Here is a 17,583-nt window from a genome sequence, read left to right on the forward strand (position 1 = left end):
CCCATGGCTTTGTAAACTTTTGATCAGATAATTCACAACACTTGAATATATAGGGGTTGGATGTAATTTAAAGCAACGCGCCGCTTCCTTATGAATCGTTGTGGAAAAATCAAACGTAAACACTCGACACAACAGAAAGGGATTCTTGAACCTCCACAAGTACAGGTCACTTCAGGGAGACACATCCATCAATCTCAAGAGTAATGAGCAAATATACACTCGGCGGCCACTTTGTTAGGTACACCTGTCCAACTGCTCATTAACACAAGTGTCGAATCAGCCAATCACATAGCAGCAAATCACTGCATTTAGACATGTAGACATGGCCTAGACAATCTGCTGCAGTTCAAACCGAGCATCAGGATGGGGAAGAAAGTTGATTTAAGTGACTTTGCATGTGGCATGGTTGACAGGCTGGTCTGAGTATTTCAGAAACTGCTGATCTACTGGCATTTTCACGCACAACCGTCTCTAGGGTTTACAGAGAATGGTTCAAAAACTAGAAAATATCCAGTGAGTGACAGTTCTGTGGGCGCAAATGCCTTGTTGATGTCAGAGGTCAGAGGAGAATGGCCAGACTGGTTTGAGCTGATAGAACGGCAATGGAAACTCTAATAACGGCTCGTTACAACTAAGATATGCAGAAAAGCATCTCTGAACGCACATCAAACCTTAAGCCGGACGTGCTACAGCAGCAGAAGATCACACTGGGTGCCACTCCTGTCAGCTAAGAACAGGAAACTGAGGCTACAATTCGCAATCAGACAATAGAAGAAAACGTTGCCTGATCTGATGAGTCTCGATTTCTGCTGCGACATTCGGATGGTGGGATCAGAATTTGGCGTCAACAACATGAAAGGATGGATCCATCCGGTTCAGGCTGGTCCCTACAGTCTCATTTCATCTCTGGTGTAATGTTTGTTTCTCTGTTTATATCTACAACCAGCTTCACACTGGAAACAAGGCTCAGGATAACACGTACTGCTCACCTGTTCTGGATACCTCTGCCTTTACACTCACTTTGAACCTGAGTGCTGCCCTTTCTTCAGCCTGATCAGGTTTTGCTCTTATTGTATATATCTGATGAGTGATGGCTGACTTCAGAATCAGAGATATTCTCCCCAAACTCTACATGAAATTGGAAAACACACACCAACACTGATGATCACAGCACCTGTTATGTTTTTCTTTTCTTTTCAGCTTTGGTTATAATGTGTCTTTTGTTCAGTGTTTGTCTCATTACATCAGCTCTCCATCACTCACTGAGACAGCTTGTAGGTCAGCTCTTCTACCCGGCATTTCATGTGAGATTTCCTTCCAATTTTGTTTCAGCTCATCTCCAAAAGGTTTAGCTGGGTTTCTCCGCCAGTCAATCAAATCTTTGGACGGCAAAACCAGACACTTGTTTCTGGAGAAACCAGTAGCTTGCTCTGTTTTTGAGTGGTTTGCTGCAGCCTGCAAGATTGCTTTCCTTTTACTGGGGCATTCGACCACGACTGGTAAAACAAGACCTGCAGTTCTGCAAACTTTATCTTTGATTCCAAGCAGAATCCGTCATGTGGCTCACAACAGCAGGTCTTATTTCAATAGGTTTAAAAAACAAAGAACAAAAGTTATGATCCTTAATACTGAATGAAGTAATCACAGGAAAACAAAGCAGTCCAGGCCCTTTATCCCCGCCTACCTAATGTTGGTTCTGAGGGTCACAGGTCACATTATTTACACCCAAATATGTCTGGAAGCATGTTTAGCATGTTTATGCAGAAATAACTGGGTTTCAAACTAGAAACAGTCACCTTTCTATGCAAGATTCATAAAAATAGTATAATGAAACAGTTCATATCCTCTAGGTCTTCTGTTTAAAAGCATGCATTGGTACAGTATGTTGTTGTAGTTGGTAGACAGCTGTTTTTGTTTGCTTGTGTTTTTAACATGTGTTTGCCAAGGGACTTCAGATGTAAACTAACTCTTCTGTCTTATTATTATTAATGAGATTGATACAAATAATATTGTAACCAATATAATGGTTATAATCAATATAATGTCCTGGTTTATTTGCCCTTTTATTTGTCCTGGTAAATAAACAAATAAATTAATGAATAAATAGGATCATTTGGTATTACGCCCAGTCGGATCAAAGAACTCCGCTGCTTTTATTATCACAGGCCTCACATGTACAACAGCTTTCAGCAGGCACACATGTGTTACCATTTGAGTTTGGCTTTCTACTGATTGTATATAAATATATTCACTGTATTCATTTAGTTTTCATGTTGTGAACAATTGTGGGACAATTGTGCCTTGCAATCCCTTACATTGCTGTGCCTTGGCATGCGTTGCCTTGTTTTGCAGTACCTTGATACGCCGTGTCTTGTCTTGTCTTCACGTGGCTTGACTTGCTTTGCTATCCCTTGCAATGCCTTGTCTTGACATTCCTTGCCTTGTCTTCACATGCTTTGCCTTGTCCAGACTTGCTTTGCCTTGCCTTGTCTTCTCTTGACGTGCCTTGATATACCTTGCCTTTAATTCCCTTACCTTGCTTTGCCTTACAATGCCTTGCCTTTCCTGGCCTTGACATGCATTGACACACCTTGCCTTGACTTGCATAGCCTTGCTTTGCCTTGAAAAGACTTGTCTTGCCTAGCCTAGCCTTATCTTGACGTGCCTTGCCTTGCTTTATTAAACTTTGTACCCGCTGAAGGGGATTTATTTCATCAGCAATACACAACAAATTAGAACTATTTTTATTAATTCCACCTACATTTAATTTTAAGAGACTTAAAATTCATTTGAAGCAAATGTCAGTAAAATATCCTGTTTTAAAAGTTGACCTTTTGTATCTTATTAATGCAACGTTTCACGTGGTTATGACTGCCGTTCCTCAGACGAGTCTTTACCTTGGCGCTGCATGTTCCTCTCCTGAACTGCACAGTGCGTCCAGCAGCATCAGCTGTGTTCTTGCAGGTCTATCCTGCTGCTGCTGCCCTCAGGGACAAAAACACTTTGTTTGATAAATTGTTGATGTCTCCTTCAGTATTTTATGTTTGCAGTCTGTCACTTTGAAGTGCATCACTGCAGGCCTGCAGAAAGTGGGCTTTTCTTATCAACCTCCAATTTTAACCGTTGCATTTTTTCCACATCTTTTTTTATGTTTCTTCTCTTATTTCTCCATTACTGATTCCCTCTTTCTCAGAGGAAATTACATAAGTCTTTCAGTGTGTGCGTGTGGGCTGTGTTGCACTTTATGTAAGGCGAACGTGGACATGGCTAGTGAAACACTTGGGTCTTGCCCCCTGCTTTGTTTCTTTCTCTCCTTCTGTGTGTCCTGTAGCCTTTTGTGGTTGTGTTTGTGGTTTGGTTATCAGATGTGGTTGCGTGGTGCTTGATATGCAATGAGGTGACTCTGGCTGCCAACTCAGAATCACACACACATACGAAGAAAAGGTTTTGTAAAACGCACCTTTTAATAAACTTATATGGATTTTAATTTGAAGAAGATAGTGCAGTTTACAGTTCCTCCAGGATGTTTCAATGATTCTTGTGATTATTGTGGACCAACATTTCTGATTTTGTGGTAGCTTATTGAAAATGTTGCTGTCAAAATTCAGACGAGGTGCAGCGATTGGTCAGAAAAAAAGCAAATACAGGAAATGTTAAGTTTATTGGTCATATTTGTGGAAATGTTGCATTGTCTGGTGAAAATTGCAAGTCTGCACAATTTACAAATGATGAGTGAAATTGCATTAATAGGTGCTATCACAACATTGCGACTTTCTGGAGAAACTGAGTTCAGTTCTTAAATGAACATTTAGGGGAAACAACCCACATTTGATTTTAGTAAATACATTTTTTTATTTTCTTTTGCAGCATGTCTGTTTTTATACCAAATTCATAAAAGGAAGAAAACCAGAATAAAAACGGGGGGATCTGTTGATTTTGTGTGAGTTTTGCGGGTTTGTGAAAAACTGGAGGGACTTATTGATGTAAGTTGGAGTTTATAGGGCCACATAAAAATTTACGGCAATTTACTCCTGAAACTAAAAATGAAATTCAATTAAAATCCTTTATTTTTCTGGCAAGTAGCAAATAGAAGTAGTTTTGTTAACCATACCTGATCCAAGGTTTCCCCCAGAAAACTTGCTAAGCCCGGAGGTTGGGCATGAGAGCGGTGATTCATCCAGCGGCCCGCCGTGTTTTTGAGTTCAACATTTTTTAACGTTGACAGAAATATCACTTGATAATTATGTGTTATTAAAAGATTGGAAGATTAATACCTGAACACCAACTATATATATATATATTTTTTTTAAATGTGCAAACATAAAAAATAAATAAATAAACAAACAGCGCTTAGCCTGGTGGGGGCACAGGTAAAGCCTGGTGGCCTGCCAGGCTTATATTACACTGGGGGAAACCCTGCTTCTCTGAAACAGGAAAAGTTTGGTCTGATTTAATATCTCACAGCAATAAAAAGTCATGTCTCATTTTATTCGGTTTATGCAATACTTTGGTTTCAGCCATATTTATGACTACGTGGACTTTCCAAGCTGGGATTTTTTTTAACTTGGTTATAAACAAGCCTGACTGTCAAAAAAAAAAAAGTCCATCCTTCAAGCCATCTAAGAGCCCAAAACACCTTCAGTTCAGAGTTACTGCTGACGATCTGCGCCTTGAGGGGATTATGTTTCACTCCTTATTGATCCTTTAGATTAAAATGTTCCTCCTGATTTATTTTATTTCTGCTTTCACCTGGCTGCCGTCAGCACAAACCTGCAATTGTTACGCGACACCAGCGCTCTTATTGCAATGGTTTCTCCTGTACTTCCTCCAGGATGGCGTTTAACTGCAAGTGACCTTGCTAAAAGAACCAGCTTCCCCTGAAGAAGGGGACGGTTATATGTCACGGGGCCGAAGCGGTGATGAAAAACATTGTGGGGAAAGATTTTCCAATAAGATATTGAACAGGTATAACACTCGTGGTGCTTTCTCTAATGCTACAGGAACCAGGTTGCTGCATCTCATCTCTGATTTCCTTTAATTTCTGTGACAATTTTTATTTTCTTAAGGAAAAAAAAAAAAGATCTGGAAATAAAACACCTCTGCACTCCGGAAAACCTGTCACCCTTTGGCGAAGTGGGTCGGTGTGTGTGTGCAAAAGTTGTGTGTCGGCGTGTGTGTGCGTGTGTGTGTGTGTGTGTGTGTGTGTGTGCGTGTGTGTGTGTGTGTGTGTGGCTGCGTGCGCCTCCCAACTTGTTGGAGAAAAGGGTGTTTCACTGAGTGGGAATGCCTGGTAGGATGTGTAGGCCCAGGTTGCCATAGCATCCATCTGCTGCTACACTCGCAAGAGTTTGCAGGCAGCCCACGCACTGTGACATCCAGCATCAAGCCGATCTTAGAGGGGGGAAAAGTAAAGCTCTGACTGAACGCTAACATTAAAGAGCCAAAAATAAGCAAACAGATGCACGGTTCACAGTAATTTTACTTCATTTTTCAGTACATGAATAGGTGCGTTCGTCCAGAGCAAGCATCTTTTGATGGCGCTTCCCGTTACAATGAAGAAAGACAGACGTAGGAGAGGTGTGCAGCTCTCAGCACACAGAACAATATTTTGGCAGAGCGAGGAGCGAACAGAAGGTTGCGAAGCCGCTTTAAATAATCTGCGGCTTTGACATGAATTTCTGCAGAAGACTAGTTAGCGAGAACACGTCCAGACAGCAGGTGAAAATGTCTGTCTAACCGATGCAACAGGTTGCCACCAAAGTGAAGAACGTGGCCGGCTCACACCATGCGGTGGCAAAACTGAAACAGCAAGCATTAAACATTTTGAAAACAGAACTTATACACAGCAGGTGGGTTTTTTCTAACCTATCGCGATGCACGGAAATGGCAAAATAAAAGAATGCCGTTTTCTTTTTACGTGTTAAAACATAGCCTATATTTGTGCATTTATATACCAGGGGTCTCAAACTCCAGGCCTCGAGGGCCGCAGTCCTGCAGTTTTTAGATGTGCCACAGGTACAAAACACTGGAATGAAATGACTTAATGACCTCCTCCTTGTGTAGATCAGTTCTCCAGAGCCTTAATGACCTAATTATTCTGTTCAGGTGTGGTGCAGCAGAGGCACATCTAAAGCTTGCAGGACTGCGGCCCTCGAGGACTGGAGTTTGAGACCCCTGAATAAACCATGATTAGAGACTAAATGTCGTGACTCATTAAAATGTACTTTATTTTGAAAAGCTGGCTACAGTAGAGGTAGAGGAAGAGCAAAACCTAAATAAAAGCAAAAGAACGTCCAGACAAATGCTTCCATTTTAGTGGGAAGACTTGTATTATTTGAAGTCTAAATCAATATAGTTACTTGTTTGGACTTGTCTGACTGTTCCTAGATGCAGGAGGAGGACAGCACCCAGACAGGCTCACAGCGGGCCTTCAGCGTCCTGGATCGCCTGCTGCTCACTCACCCTGTGTGGCTGCAGCTGTCGCTCAACCAAGACTCCGCCTTGTATATGCTGCTCAGAGAGCCTATCGGGGTAAATATCCACCTTAATAACACATTTATCATTCTCTGGAGCAATTCTTTACAATGATAGATGCCATGTTGCATCTTATTGTTGTCAAAAGTAACTGCTAATTGCTCCTGGTGAAAGCTACCTGATGGAAACTGGTATTATTAGTAGTCAAGGCAAGTTGGGAAGTATTTCCCCCACTTGGCACTGCATATTGAAGTAAAAAGGCTGGAAATGCCGTTTGAAATTAAATTTGGCAGCCAGTTTTGGCAGCATTTAATCAAACATCAGCTGTTATCAAATACTTCTGTTTGCGACTTATGTGCCTTGTCAAAATGCACAAAGATTAAACTAAATCTGTGTCACACTTGCGTCCTAAACGGTTGTCGATGCTTTCAGACCTTTCTGGTGCGCAAGTGCAGCTCCAGCCAGAGGAAGGTGCTGTGTTTGAGGGTGGCGGCCGACCGGAGTGCCTCCTCTGTTAAGGAGTGCTTCATCTGTGAGGAGGACTCCAGTGAGTATGAAAACAAGCTTCTGATGTCTACACAAAGTTGCACGGGTGCAAGTGCCGGTTTGATTTTCAATTTTTTAAGAGACTGAAAATACAAAATCAAACTGCAATTTTGGCCAAGAGTAGTTCGCTTGAGTCCCTCAGCACAAAAACAATTAAGTCTTTAGACATTTAGAAAACAACTTTAACTTTGTGATCAATGAATGCGGCAATCCTAGTGGTAGCCGAAGGGTATTGCAACTTGATAAGCATCAGGAACAAAAAAAAATAAACATTTAATATTCTTCAAGAGCAAAAGTTCAAACAGAAATAGTTTTATCTCTAACAGTCAGACAGAAGTGAACATAGAAAAAAACAGCACCTTTTTGTTCTGCTCGTGAATAGCCTAGCGTTAGCACTGTAGCACAGCTATTTGATTGCAGGAAGTTTGAATATCAACAGTTTAAAGTTGTGAAAAGTGAATAGGTTTTATAGTTTTTAAATAATGATGGCAATATGTAGTCAATCGGATGAAAACTCAATTTCCGTATCTATGGGAAGCTATTAAATGCAGGAAAAAAACAAGAAAACAATTTTTAAAAAACTTCAGTGCATAATTCATGACGTTTGTGTTTGGTCTTATTTTTAATTAACATGCCTTAATGCGCAATAAATCCTATACCACACTAAAAAGCCTTCTCATTTCTGATGAAATCAGGGGTTTCAAACTCCAATACCCAAGGTCCTGTATCCTGCAACATTAAGGAATGTTCCTGGTCCAACACAACTGAATCCAATTACATTTTTCAAGGTTCCGCTAGTGACCTAATTATGGGATTCAGGTTTGCTAAAGCAAAGACAGAGCGTAAGGTTGCAGGACTGGAGTTTGAGACTCCTGCTTTAGATGGCGCCAGGTTTGCCAGAAAAGCTTTCCAAATCCTCTCAGCCAACGCCAGCTCATTTTTGGCGAAGGCCAAACAAGGCATCTCTCTTCACTGGAGGCAGTTGAGTAGGTTTGTTGTAAAAAGCAACAACAATAACACATTAGCATTTCTCCCTTTTTAAAAATCTTGGACTAGAGGCAGCCTCAGAGAGTTGGACAGTTTGAAACATCCTGAGAACAGTAGTCCAACAAATCTACAAAGTTAGCAGTCCTGCATGACTCGTCTCTGCAGGAGATGTCATGGCTGCTTCATATTATTTTTGACAGCTCCTCCTGAAACCAACTAGTCTTTCACTGCTGTCAGTCAATCTCTTTCTGTTCTGTGAGCAGCGTTCGCCTTGGAGAGCTCAGCACTCAGCTTTCCAGACTTGTGTCGTTTGGTGGCCTTCTACTGTATCAGCAGGTAATATTTCATACAAAAAAAAGAGAAAACATTCACGGTGCAGATGCAAGCATGCAGACAACTCTGCCCCAGAATATTTTCATTTGGTATTTTCTTGTCGAGGTTGCAATGTCCATATGTACTCTGCAGGATAGTGACACTCTGGGAATTTCTATTTTTGTTTCACATTCGTAAGCCTCTCTGGACAAGTTTTTCAGTTTTATTTTCCAGGTTTTTAATATGTAAAGCAATGCCACATTGCTTAGCTGGAGTTTGTTTGTAGCTGAGATAGACAATCAGGTCTAAGGTCTTAAGAAAACCAGCTTTGTGATGTGATTTTGCTTTCAAAGAGGTTATATTCAGCAATAATTATCCAATCTCTCAGTGTTTTTATTTGGTCTTTGGCTACTCTTATTATTGTTTACAAATAATTTTTCATTAAGCTCCCAGAAAATGATTTTTTTTTTTTTAGATTACTGTTATTTTCCTTTTTAACAATCCACTTAGTTCAGACTTAAGAATGATTTCAGAACAAATTGAAGATTAAACAGAAGGAATGATCTTGTATTGGGTCAACACACAACAAGCAATAATAATAATTTAGAAAAAAATGTAAAACTAATAATTAAATGCATTTATTTTATTTTTACAGTAACTTTTAGTAAAAATGTTACGTTACATTCAAGTGTGAAATCTATTTTTATTTAATTTCTGCCTCTCCATTGAAAGATAAAAAAACAAATGGCAGGAATTCAGTAAAAAATTATCTGGCATGGGGACATGACAGATTGAGGTCACATGTTCAGCTGTTTGTCTTCTCTTCTGTCCAGGATGTCTCAAGTCAACCTAAATATTTTATGGCTTTAAGTTTAAATGTTAGTGCTCTCTACAAATAATTATCAATAAAGGCTGCTCTCAAAAATGCTTCATTTTACTTATATTGCTGTTATCCAGTACTCTAATCAAATAACAGCATCAAGTGCTGCTCTTGTCGCTAACATTCGGACCGTTAGCATCAGCTCTACAAGCTAGCAGATCATTCTGAGCTGCGTTAGCTAGACGTGTCATATCTTCTCAGAGAAGTTTTATCAAATTTTTTTTAGTCTTTTCTTCTTCACTAATTTAAGATTTGGCATTATTCTGGACAGGATCAGATATTTTGTCCTAAACAGAGTTTCTGCAGGTCAGCCTCACTAAGCTGCTCCAACAGAGGGCTAGCTTGGTTAAAAAAGCTACAATAATGTTCTGACAAGGCATCATTAGAAACATAAGTACGGTAGCTTCACCCTTTGTTCCTTATATCTGACTTAACCCTGACTGAACACCGGCTGTCTTCAATAAACTCCTGTCCTGCTCCTGCTGACAATGTTTTCTTTTGGAGTTTACTGAAGCGCTAGCTTAAGGCTAGCATAGTTGCTCTATGTTTTCATAGGCCTCTGTTGACGCCGTCATTAGAATCAGGCCTCTGTTCACGGTGTTATTAGAATCAGAATAAAATGTACATATTCCTCCATAGGTTTGATCAAAAAACAGTTGAAGAACCACCTCAATTTATTCGTCACACACTGCGTAATGATGACGTCAATGAAATGCATGTTCCACAAAGAAATGTTGCATTTCTTCTACAAAGGTGACCAGACTCATTGATAGTTTTGCTAGTAACATATTTCAAGGCAGTTCTGGTTAATCCCGTGCAGGAAAACCTACAAAATTGTGCTCCTGCTTTATTACCTCCAAAAAAAAATCCTGCTTAGAGAGCTGTCTGGGATTTTTGGGAGGCAAAATTGTAAACTCTGATCTTAATCATTTGAAAATCCCCGTCCCATTCTTATACTTACATTACAACTTGTTTTCATTCAGTACCATTTGGTTGATCAATTTTTACTTTCTGTTTCTCCAGAGACGTATTGCCATTTCCTCTTCAGCTGCCTGAGGCCATCGCCAAAGCCACAACACACCGGCAGCTGGAAGCCATCTCACACATGGGACAGGGTAACCTATCACTAATTCACACACGAAGAAGTGCATCAAAAATGTCTTCTTTTGGAATTGCATTTAGAAATACTCATAGAATTGTGTTAAATATGCAATGTGCTCTTGTACATTTACAAGAATTATATGTAGTAGAAAATAATGAGTCACGCATTCCTCATCTATAAATGAAAGACAAGTAAACTGCGCTGCACTTTCCGTGCTACTGTTTGTTTTCACGGCTCTCTGGCTTAATCTGACAGATTCCCCTCGTCACTACGACTAACAGAGTGAAGAATGTCTGCATATCAGTTGTGAGAAAGTCAACTGTGTGAAGAAGTGACTGCCAGTTTTAATCTATTTTAACACAGAAACATGTGCTGTTGTGCTGCAGCAGCAAAGAGCGAGGTGCGACTTCATGGTGGCCGAAAGTGATAAGCAGATTCTCGAGTAGCGTAGCTCTGCAAAACGAGTCTGCTTATAGGGAAATCATTTCTGTTTCAGTTCTTCTGTCCTGGATTTGATCAAAGCATGAGAACATTTTTAAAAGGAGTCTGTCAGCGAGTTTGTGTTTGTATATCAGACTATATAATGCTGTTTAGTTGGATATTCCTTTTTAATATGAGCAAAACCCCAGATAAAACTGAAGTTAAACAGAAATACCAGACTGCCTTCAATAACTTTTGCGTAATGTTTTTTCTTTTCTTTTTTTAACTTCAGTAGGGACTTAATACAAAATTTTACAATGAGAAAAGCTGACTGGCTGACTATCCTGTCCGGACTCAGATCCCAGTCCAGACTCAGATCCCAGTCCCGACTCAGATCCCAGTCCCGACTCAGATCCCAGTCCTGACTCAGAGGTCGATCCCGACTCAGATCCCAGTCCTGACTCAGAGGTTGGTCCCGACTCAGATCCCAGTCCCGACTCAGATCCCAGTCCTGACTCAGATCCCAGTCCTGACTCAGATCCCAGTCCTGACTCAGAGGTTGGTCCCGACTCAGATCCCAGTCCTGACTCAGATCCCAGTCCCGACTTAGATCCCAGTCCCGACTCAGATCCCAGTCCCGACTTAGATCCCAGTCCCGACTCAGATCCCAGTCCTGACTCAGATCCCAGTCCTGACTCGGAGGCTGGCTCCATGTCTGGTCCACTTTTAGAGGCTTCTTGAGTCTGAACAACGTCTGAATCGTCTCCACAGCAGACAGCATGTTGAATCCACTTCCATGCCTTTCTGAGAAAATCTTTCTGAAGATTAATTTCCTAGAACCTGCCAGGGTTCTTCTGAAACTCTGTGTGGGCTTGTAAAAACTATTGGGTTTTCACTTTTGATCATTTTAAACAGCAGTTCTCTAACTACATCATCATCGCCACAGAGAAGTTGAAAAATGTCTCAGCAGAGTTTTCTTTCCATCTCCTTAAAAAAGACTAAATCTATGTCCTTTACTACGTCACTCTGGGAGCTTTCATCACTCGTCTTTATTGCGCTGTCCAAAATGTCCAAATGAATTTTGTGTTGACTGACCGGAGAATTAACTGATTAGTTTGTGATGTCATGGACTTTATGACATCACAGAGGCATCATTAGAAGGGCCTCATGACACAGACATCATTTGAAGTCATGCTGATGACATCATTGTCAGCAGCATGGCAACTGTTGCTAGGGGGTAATAACAGCACACAGTGAGCATATGAAAAAAATTAATCTGTGGGCATTAAATACATTTTTCCCACAAGTCTGAACTGGAAGTGACCTGCGCAGCTTCGCCAGAACAGGTTGGGCCAGGGAACCATTGGTTCCTCCACTTTACCCCCCTACACATTTTTATTAATAGTGTGAATGAATGCTGTAGGCATTCATTAATGCTGTAGGCATTCATTCACACTATTGAGTCCCACTTTTCTGGTTGCTCCGTAAATTTCGCCTCACTTCTTCTTCTGCATACTTTGCTCTATTTTCACCTTTCAACCTTTGTACTATTCAGCTTGCCTCAGCGCTTTCTGGAAGGGACGCTGCTCAAGCTACCCCTATGCGTTGCATACAGTGCATACCCACTTTTTGTGCCACTGCCTACACTTATAGAAAGTGGACTGACCCACATTACTCCCTGTCTTACTTAGAAAAAATAAGTAAGAAAAATAATTAAACAAATATAAATGAAAGCAACAATTATTAACCTGCAAATTAAAATCTGTAAATAATACAAAAAATATAAATTTAAGAATAAACTAACAAAATTCAAATGGATAAAAAGACAAAGAATAAATAGCTCTAACAGTTAGCGCTTCATTAGTTTCTATCTATCTGTGTACTGACTCCTTAAATGTGAACTTCTTGGATTGTTTTCCATTAGATTTCTGGAGCGCACCAAGCGCTGTGGACATCCAAAATGGCCCTTTGGGGTCTGTCGCATCCACCAGCGGCGCCAATGCCCAAATGGCGGGAACTCAAGACCGATGTTCCCTGTTCACACGAAGCAAACAAGGCAAGGTCTGCTTCATCAACCCCCTGTTTCTTCAGCTGGAGGCTTGCAAGGTTAGTTACAATGCTGAAAAAATAAGAATAAAAAATTCTACTATGACTACAAATTGAATTTCATGTCGTCTTGCTTCGAATCTAATCTTTCCAAACTGCAACAGCCGCAGCACACGAACCACAGCGCCTCCAACAAGCGGCACCGCTTCAAGCGCAGCATGCGTCTCCGGCTCTCAGAGTCCTCCATGAATCTGTCCCTGGAAGGCGTCGGTTCCTACTCGCCGCCCCCGTCACTGGAGCAGCCCGGAGCATCGGAGGGGCTGCAGAAAGCCAGCCCAAACCCACAGAGACGAGTTCATGCAGGGGCTGGAGTCCTGAGGAGAACCCCTGCTGTGTCGCCTGGCTCAGCAGAGGAAGACGACATGATAGCCACATATGTGCCACAGGTCAGTCCTGAGGCTCAACTTCAAATCCACTTGAGATTCCTCCTTGTTGATTTTTAAAGTTTCTACACGCTTTTTAAAAAACTCCACTGACTTCTCTCTTGTTCAAGACATCTGCTGCTGCTGCTGCTGACGACGAGACTCCCAAGTTCCAGCAAGAGGCGGGGATCGAGGGAACAGTTCTGGCCTTGGAGCGCCGTCCGGCTCCGTCCTTGGCTGAACTGGACAGCTGCAGCTCCTTCAGCAGCATGGACGACGAACACGACTCCGATTCAGAACCCGAAAGCATGGCCCAGATCCAGACAGACACCTTGCACCGCCCGCCGCTCGTCCGCTCGCGGGGCCGCGGCGGGATGCATCGCATGAGCGAAGCCTTCGTGTGCTTCTTCGCGCCCGACAAGCGCCTGACCCGGCTGGTGGAGGAACTGGCCCGGGACAGGCGCTCGGTGTTCGGGGGCATCGTTCAGGACTTCCTCCGGGAGCAGCGGAAGGTGCTGAAAACGCTGAGCTCCGCTTCGCCGCCTCTCGGCGTCACTTCGGTGCAGCTTCTGCAAGGTCTGCGCCTCTTCCTGTCGCAGGTGAAGTGTTGCTTGCTGGACAGCAGAGAACTGGAGCCTCCCATTGAAACCCTGGTGCCAGAAAGCGAGAAAGGTAAACCTACCTGAAATGCACCAAACGCGTTGTTTGTTTGATTTGGGTTTTGTACACATCATTTTGTTAGCATAGTTTAATTTAATTCAGGCGCCAAAAAGTACCAAAGCACCAGGGATTCCTCTTGCAAGTCATTCTCGAGTGTTTTACATTCGTTCCTCTGCAACAATCACTGAAATAATTATTTCATTTTATTATGTGGGGAAAAAAACCTCGTTTCCACTGGTACTCATATTCCAGGAACGTTTTGCGCTTCCTGTTGATCCTTAAGTTGAAGCCACAAGGAGTAGCGGTTGAAATAATTCAATTTAATGGTCAGCACTATTTTAGGCATTTATCTATCAATCCCTCTCTTCTTTATTAATGTTTTTCTTTTGGTTTCCTTTTTTTGCTTTGTTTTTATTCAGTTAGCGGTTGTTTCTTGTGTTGTTTCTACAAATGTTCTCAATTTTTATTCATTGTCTGCAGGTTCTCTGGTCTGTCCCACTTTGAAGAAAAATGTAATCTGTATCTTAGCATATTTAGATGCAGGAACAAAGAGTAAAGTGGACATTTCGTAAGTCTCATACGTTATATGCATTTAATCTAGTGTCTGATTGGAAACAATGGTGAGATCCTTTTTAGCTGCAGAGCTGTGTAACACTGGCTGCTCTGTCACTCACACAGTCAAACAGATCTATTTCTTAAGGCTCTTTATGGAAAATAAATGAGTAAATCAGAGCTTTCCCCAATTGGATATACTGATTTTAAAACAGTCTTTTGCTGAACTCTTTTTAATATGCTGTGTTTTTGTACAAGTTATATATTTTTGTTATAAAAAGAAAATAGCGAGCCATATGTGATATTATAAAGGTGTAATTTAAAAGGACTGTTGTCCTTTAAAACTGTTGTCCTTTTAAATTAAGTATTATTTGCAAGGTTTCCCCCAGAAAACTATCTAAGCCTGGTGTTTGGATGTTAGGGCGCTCATTCATCCAGCGGTTCGTTGTGTTTTCCAGTTAAAAATGTTTAAAGTTGACAGGAAATTTGAAAATATCACTTGATAATTATGTGTTATTGAAAGATTGGAAGATTAATACCAGGACCCCAACTATAGAGTCTTACAAAATGCAAACATTTTTAAAATACTTAAATAAATAAGCAATGCTCAACCTGGTGGGTGCACAAGTAAAGCCTGGCGGCCCGCCAGGCTTGTAAAACACTGGGGGAAACCCTGATTTGCCTGTACTTTTAAGTTTTTACAGTATTTGAACATCTTAATGATGATGATTGAGGCATCATTGTTTTGAATTTAGTGTTAAAACAGTTGAATTCATCCATCTCAGCTAAAAATAAATTAATAAATAAATGAATTCTCTGGGAGGAATCAATTAACGAGACAAAATATCGTAAAGAGAAAAATACTGAAAAGCGAGAAAGCATTGAGGCCAGCCGGTGTCAGAGGCGGCAGGTTTTGTAGAGGCAGACGTGGTGGGCTGCCCAGCCTGAGGAGACAGGAGCTGTCAACACAAAGCAGGCTGTGTAGTAGTAAAGTGCTGGTTGGAGGGGGTGGCCATGTTGTCTATGATATTTAACAAACAGCGTCGGGATAGCCCTGCCTGATGCGCACAAGCTTCCCATTCAAAGACATTACAGGAGGAAAGTGGTCGGTTCTGTTGACACAGCACTATGCATAGGATTTTTCCCTTTTTTTGGACTTCTTTGTACGTGCCTCACAGGTGTTTTTTTTGTGTGTAATGACGAATGATGGTTGCCCATTCTCTCGTCCTTCTTTCCTTCCTTTCTTCCTTCTTTCCTTTCTGCGCTGCGATTCTGATTTATCTCTCATTGCGTCGGCGGGAGGCATTTGCATTTTTTTTTTCCCTCTTCCCCCTCGTTTATCATAAAAAGATATCAGAGTCCCACGCTCACTTGAAGAGCAACACGATTCGCTGGAGGGTGGGAGGGAGGCATAGAAATAGACAGGTTACTTGGAAAGTGTAATCAGTTACAGGTCTGTGAGTAACAGCTTTAGAAAAAAAAAAAAAAAAAATCTACTCACCTTTCTGCCAAAGCTGCGCGTCTGTAACGGAGGCAGTAATCACGTTACACGTAACGTGTTGGAGGGAGGAGCGAGGAAGAGGAGTGATTGATCACAGGGATGGGGTTAGTGTAGTAAGGTGGATGGAGGAGAGATGTGTGGGATTGTACAGGAGGGAAACATGATGGAGGGGGAGGAAGAGATTGATGAGAAGTTGAAAATATTGAGTCAGGACTGCCCACTGACTACGCTGAGAGGGTCTCCACGTGTGTGTGAGAGCGTGCACGGACACGGGGCTGGATATTATTAATTACTGTTGCCAGGGCGGAAACAACAACATTACTTTTACGGGCACATTTCTTTCTGACAAAACAAAACTGAACTACACTACTTCAAAGCTACAGTGTGGCAAATATGAAATATTTGAGAGAATTAGACCCCGAGGTGAAAATCAAGTCAGTATTATGTTTCTGGCACTCCTGATAAAGATGTACAAAACTGCTAAAGGGTAAGTAAAGGGTTGTTGTTGTTTTTTTTTTGGAGTGATTATAACACTGGTCAACATCTAAAGACAATTGTCTGGGGGTTTCCAACTGATTTAGGGTCGTTTTGATGTGCTGAATCCAAAAATCGCCTTTGTTTTCTTCAATCAGGTCAAATGTCTGAACTATGGATGTAACATTCAGCATCAAAATGCATGACTTGTTCTCACATATGGATCGGTTTCATGAGATTCTGGGATCAATTAGTGACGAGCAGGAGGAGAGCTTCCATCAGGACAGAAAAGAGACGGATAATTTTGCACAGTTCACGCGTACTGTACTTCCCTTATTCAATTTACAGAAATCCGTGTTTGTGACACTTAACTACCAAGGTCAGAGACCCTTTTTTTTCTCCTAAAACCGTTTTTTGGATGATAAATATTAACGGAAATGAACTGATGATGTTACAAAAATGTCATCAATTTAGTCAGACGATGGGATTTCTCTAAATCAAATTAGGGACTGGTTAGCCTAGAAGCATATTTGTGGCGTTTACTGTTCTAACGACATTATAACTATACTGTTGTGGTAAAATCATGTTATTTTTTTAAATTATTTGCTACATATTTATTAACTGTGCACCAGTTGCCCTTTTTGGCGCAGCATTTCAGGTAGGAGAGTATTTAGATTTATTTTTGACGCCTTTGCCAATTAAAGCAACGTCTTTGCTTCGGAAAAAAGTGCTTGAATTAATGTATTCATCTGTTGTAGCTTTGTGTGAATGATTGGTTCATTATATTCAGTTCCTAATCTCACTTTAGAAACTTTATGTACTTATATATGCAACTGTCGATTAAGATTACAAACACACCAATAAGAGGAAGCAGAACTAGAAAATGGATAAGAGCTTAACATCTGTAGCCAGTTAGATTTATGTGTATTTATGTGTTTTGCACTTAATTGAAAAACTTGTAAAAATGGAAATAAACCGTGTGCTGCAACTGCAGATGCACCACTGGAAGACTTTAAGTCGGCCTAAATGTAATTGACAAAATCCTGACTGCATGGATAAGTACCTCAGTGCAAAAATAAACCGAAATCTTTTCAATCGTTGATTGCTCTTACAAATGATAAATTATTTATTTTGCATTGTCAAAATATGTTTTTTTTTAGTTATTATTATCATGGTTGATACTCTATTAATTACCATCACTGGTCAG

The 17,583-nt window shown here is 41.0% G+C and overlaps 1 protein-coding gene across 1 annotated transcript in view; it reads left to right on the plus strand.

The window, feature by feature from the left end:
• Positions 1 to 17,583, plus strand: part of rin1 (Ras and Rab interactor 1) — a 41,184-nt gene that overhangs the window by 14,793 nt on the left and 8,808 nt on the right. The window contains exons 2-8 of the mRNA XM_014471828.2: positions 6,388 to 6,531; positions 6,907 to 7,021; positions 8,271 to 8,343; positions 10,223 to 10,314; positions 12,646 to 12,827; positions 12,932 to 13,213; positions 13,321 to 13,861. Coding sequence (XP_014327314.1) covers positions 6,388 to 6,531; positions 6,907 to 7,021; positions 8,271 to 8,343; positions 10,223 to 10,314; positions 12,646 to 12,827; positions 12,932 to 13,213; positions 13,321 to 13,861 — 1,429 coding nt within the window. The remainder of the gene's footprint in view (positions 1 to 6,387; positions 6,532 to 6,906; positions 7,022 to 8,270; positions 8,344 to 10,222; positions 10,315 to 12,645; positions 12,828 to 12,931; positions 13,214 to 13,320; positions 13,862 to 17,583) is intronic.

This window comes from Xiphophorus maculatus, chromosome 14, assembly GCF_002775205.1.
Source record: "Xiphophorus maculatus strain JP 163 A chromosome 14, X_maculatus-5.0-male, whole genome shotgun sequence".
In the NCBI taxonomy this organism is placed as follows: Eukaryota; Metazoa; Chordata; class Actinopteri; order Cyprinodontiformes; family Poeciliidae; genus Xiphophorus; species Xiphophorus maculatus.